This window comes from Eurypyga helias, unplaced genomic scaffold (genome assembly GCF_000690775.1).
Source record: "Eurypyga helias isolate BGI_N326 unplaced genomic scaffold, ASM69077v1 scaffold42440, whole genome shotgun sequence".
NCBI classification, from domain to species: domain Eukaryota; kingdom Metazoa; phylum Chordata; class Aves; order Eurypygiformes; family Eurypygidae; genus Eurypyga; species Eurypyga helias.
In genome coordinates this window covers 1,099-5,168 of record NW_010227081.1, presented here as the reverse complement: position 1 = coordinate 5,168, position 4,070 = coordinate 1,099, and the positions used below count along the sequence as shown (strand labels likewise).

General features: G+C 61.1%; 1 protein-coding gene across 1 annotated transcript in view; it reads right to left on the bottom strand.

The window, feature by feature from the left end:
* Positions 1–748: 748 nt before the first annotated feature.
* Positions 749–4,070, bottom strand: part of PROM2 (prominin 2) — a gene marked incomplete at its 5' end in the record, with an annotated part of 4,371 nt that continues 1,049 nt past the window's right edge. Inside the window, 12 exons of the mRNA XM_010155231.1 lie at positions 749–812; positions 920–1,023; positions 1,175–1,264; positions 1,413–1,481; positions 1,669–1,749; positions 2,164–2,217; positions 2,332–2,424; positions 2,499–2,570; positions 2,690–2,836; positions 2,961–3,045; positions 3,131–3,222; positions 3,764–3,887. Of these exons, the coding sequence (XP_010153533.1) occupies positions 749–812; positions 920–1,023; positions 1,175–1,264; positions 1,413–1,481; positions 1,669–1,749; positions 2,164–2,217; positions 2,332–2,424; positions 2,499–2,570; positions 2,690–2,836; positions 2,961–3,045; positions 3,131–3,222; positions 3,764–3,887 (1,075 nt within the window). The remainder of the gene's footprint in view (positions 813–919; positions 1,024–1,174; positions 1,265–1,412; positions 1,482–1,668; positions 1,750–2,163; positions 2,218–2,331; positions 2,425–2,498; positions 2,571–2,689; positions 2,837–2,960; positions 3,046–3,130; positions 3,223–3,763; positions 3,888–4,070) is intronic.

Genomic DNA, 4,070 nt, shown 5'->3' with positions numbered 1-4,070 from the left:
CAGCTGGGTGTCATCGGAGGCACCCACGGCAATTCTTCAGCCTCCCCATGCCCAGCACCATCCCGGACCCAGAGCCCCCAAGGCCTTGCCCCCACGCTGGGAAGGCCCAGCAAGACCCACAGGGCAGACCCCGACCCCCTTCTAGGCCTCCTGCGGGAACGGGTGGGCCAGAGCAGGCCAGGCCTGCTCCCCTTCGGGGCTGCCAACCCCCCCACCCCCCAGATAGCCACAAAACAAAGCAGATGGTGGTGGGTTTGGCTGGGTAGGACTTTAATGTGCCCCTGCCCAGGGGTCCCGGGGGTGGGGAAGCATCGTGGGGCAGAGGGCAGACGTCCTGCCCCGCGGGATCTGCAAGGGGTACGCCAGTGGTTAGCGAGAGTTTGGGGCAGCCTTTTCCTGTGTCCTGGATCAGCAGTGCTGCGGAACCATCCCTGACGGGTGCTCAGATCCCAAAGGAGGCAGACGGAGAGACATCGGAGGGACCTGGAGCCCCACATTGCATGGGGAGGCGTGTTCCACACCCAGAAGAGATGCTCAGACCCTGAAGGATGCTACGGAAAAGATGTCAGAGGGACCTGGAGCCCCACAGAGCGTGGAGACGTGCTCCACACCTGGGAAGGATGCTCAGACCCTGGGGACACTGAGGAAGATACGTCAGAGAGACCAGGAGCCCTGAAGCACTTGAGCACAAGTTTGACAGGAGCTTCTGGGGTGCAGGGCACACTGCTGTGCCTGGCAGACCCCCATCCTAGAGCTTGAGTGCTGTGACCCGGGGGATGTGGAAGGGACAGGTCTCCTCTGACCCTGTAGAGCTGCAGAAGGAGAAAACATCAGCGGGTCAAGGAGGAGCCCACATCTCCCCTCCCTGCGTCCTCCCACCCCAGGCAGCCCGCCTGCCCACCCCATGCCCACCGCTTACATGAGCCGGTGGATAGGGCGGAAGTGTTTGGTGAGCCTGATGGCAAAGATGATGTTAGGGATGAGGAAGAAGGTGCAGCATCCAAGGCTGAACCAGAAAGCGTTCTGCAAGGAGAGAGCACAGGGGTTGCTGCTGAGCCGTGCAGCCAGAGACAGTCCCCAGGCTCTGGAGGTGTTTGGGGAGCCTTGCAGTGCCTGGTCCCGGTGGTGTGGGGGTTTCAGGGCCCCCATGGAGGGATGGGGACAGGATCCTTACCCAGGGGTCAGTGATGCGGTCACACAGGATCACCCGCCCATTGTCCAGGGCCGTGGCAAGCGGTTGGCATGAAGCCACATCCTCCCTCAGCTGGAACAAGAAGTGGAGACAAGGCATAAACCCACTCCTGGCTCAGGGGATGCATTTTGCTGCCTCGGCTTGGCAAGGGGCTTGCACACAGCATCCACAAGCGCTCCCGGTCCCAGAGAATCCCTCTGCGGCAAAGGGGAGCACTTACCGTCTGCCCGACCCAGTTCAGGTACTGTGTGAAGTACCGCAGCTCCTTCCTGGTGAAGCAGCCGATCTCCTGGGCAGAGGAAAGGTGGCATGGGGGGCAGGCCCTGTGCACCAGCCCCCTCCAACCAGCTCTGGGCTAATGTTGGGCTTGGAAATGGGGACTGGAGGCTTCAGGCTCTCCCTCTTGCAGTGCCTATCTTTAGTTCTGGCTGTGGGGAATTTGGTACCCCCTCAGGGCTGATCCAGCCCCAGCTCACCTGCCGGAGGATGTGCTGGGCTTGTACAGGCAGCCGGGCTTCCACGGAGGCTGTGGTGGCCAGCGTTGTCTTCACTCGCTCCTAGGGAAGCACGGGAAGGACAGAGCATCCTCAGAGCACGCAGCAGCAGGAAGGATGCCCCGGGGATGCCGAGAGCAGGGCGCGCAGTGCTATGCACGTGTCAGCTTTGAACTGGGTCTGGTTGCCGTAGGGCAGGGGAAGAGGGACCTGCCCTGGGCAAGAAACCCCCTTGCAGGAAGCAGGTGAGGTGAAACACCATGGGACAGCTCTGCCGGGGGGGCTGAAACACCCTTAGTGCTGCAGGGGGATTTCTGATTTGCAGCAGCAGATCTAAGCCCTAAAGGAGACTGATCCTCCCTGGATGGCATTTTTCTGGCTTTCCCATCACCCTGTAACTGATTTTTTGGGGCACTGGCAGGCGGGATCCATAGGGCACCACATATTTTTCCGAGTTGAAAGAAACCATGCAAGTACCTGGAGGTGTGGTGCCAAGCGGGAGAGGAACTGGATGCTTTCCCCCAGCTTTGCCTGGAGGACAGAGAGGTGAGAAAGGGTACAAAAAAGCCCCATCACTCCTTTCACAGGGGCACCACTGGGCAAACCTTGGCAGCACCGTGAGCCACCAGCTCATCACGGACTCACCACCAAAGCTTCCTGCGAGTGCACTGTGGAATTTTGCATCTGCCACAGCCCCTGGGCCTCAGCAGCCAGCCGCCCTGCCACCGTGCCATTCCTCTGTGGGGGAACAGCAGGGTGAGGACATCCCTGTGGGCACACAGGCAGCCCCCGCCGCCCACCCTGCCGCTCACCTGCATTTTCTGCAGCGCCTCGAGGCTCCTTGCCAAGCCAGGGAGGCTGGTCTTCACCACGGGAATTTTCATCTGGGGGAAGAGGGGGTTGGTGGCTGCCTGAGATCCAACCCTGGAAGCTGGCACTGGCATGGCTGGGACACATCCTGCCCACCGCGCTGGGGACCAGCTCCCTGCGAGCATCCCCTCACCTCCTCCTGGAAGCGTGCGTAGTCCACCTCGTCCATGCCGCTGCGAGCGAAGGTCTCCAGGTCCTGCCTGCCCTCGCTGCGGAGGAGCCGCACGTCGCCCAGGCGCGCCGTGAAGTCGCCCAGACGTTTTTGGAAATCGGCCGTGTACTGCAGGGGCGAGACGAGGGGGATGCTGCAGGGCTGGGGCCAGGCATCTCCATCCCAGTAACCACCGTAAAGCTTGTGCATCCTCACACCATTTCCAGAAGCTCTGGCTGCAGCCAGCCCTCACCTTGGGGGTTTTTAGATGCTCATCCAGGTCATAAGAGCTCTCGAGCTGCAGCACCTCCCACAGCCCTGCACCGCTCTTGCACTCCCTGGAAGGCAAAGGGACGTTGGCAGTGTGACCCCGAATTAGCCCTCCGATGCAGAGGGGCAGAGGTGGGCTCCCGCAGCACCCACCGGTACACAGCACTGAGGTTAGAGTCCCTCCTGAGGTTGAGCTGGCGGGTGAGATTCATGGATGGAGGCAGGTTCCCAGGGGTGTCGATGAACTGGGCCAAACGGGAGGAAACAGAGAGTCAGTCACAGGCAGCCCCAGCAATGATTTTGGGGGTGCTCTGCCCTCACAGATGTGTCCCCATCCCAGCCAGAGCTAATTTCGCCTTTATTTGTTTATTCCCCATTTCAGAGCCTTCCCAGGTGGTGTTCAGAGGGAAAGCAGCGGACAGCCCCATACAGGGACCTGCCTGCGTGTGCACAGCCACGGGATGAGCCCTGATCCCATTCCCTACCCTGCTCCCAGCTCCATCACAGCATGCCACCAGCCCAAGGACCCCAGGGATCCCTGGGCGACCAGAGGTCAGGGGTCCTGCAGGTAGGAGCATCGTCACCTCCAGCAAATCAGCGGCACAAGGGTAATTCCCTGCTGCTGATGCAAATCCAAGGACCTAATCCTTATCCTACACTTAACCTTCTGGTTTAGGATGAGTCATTTCTGGACAGGTTTAGGGGGAGGACACAGAGTGTTCGGAGGCATTTTGGTGCACACAAGAGGAGACTCGTGGGGTGATGGGTGAATGCGTGGTCGCCCACCTTATAAATCTCCTGGTTGACCCAATTCCTGCAAACCAGCGTTTGAATGTTGCCCCCAACCAGGAAGGTGGCGAAAACCAGGAGGATGAGGAGCCAGGAGAACAGGAAAGCCAGGCCCACGCCACTGAAAGAGGGAGAGGAGTTGCCGACGGCAGCTTTGCAGATCCGAGTGGGCAGAAAGGCTTGTGGGGACCTGCCCGCCTGGCTGCAGCCCCGCGGCTCCCTCCTGCGCCCGGGCATGCCGGCCTGCCTGGGAAGGGCCCGCGGGAGCGGGGAGTGCCGGGCAGCAGGGCTGGAGCACAGGAGC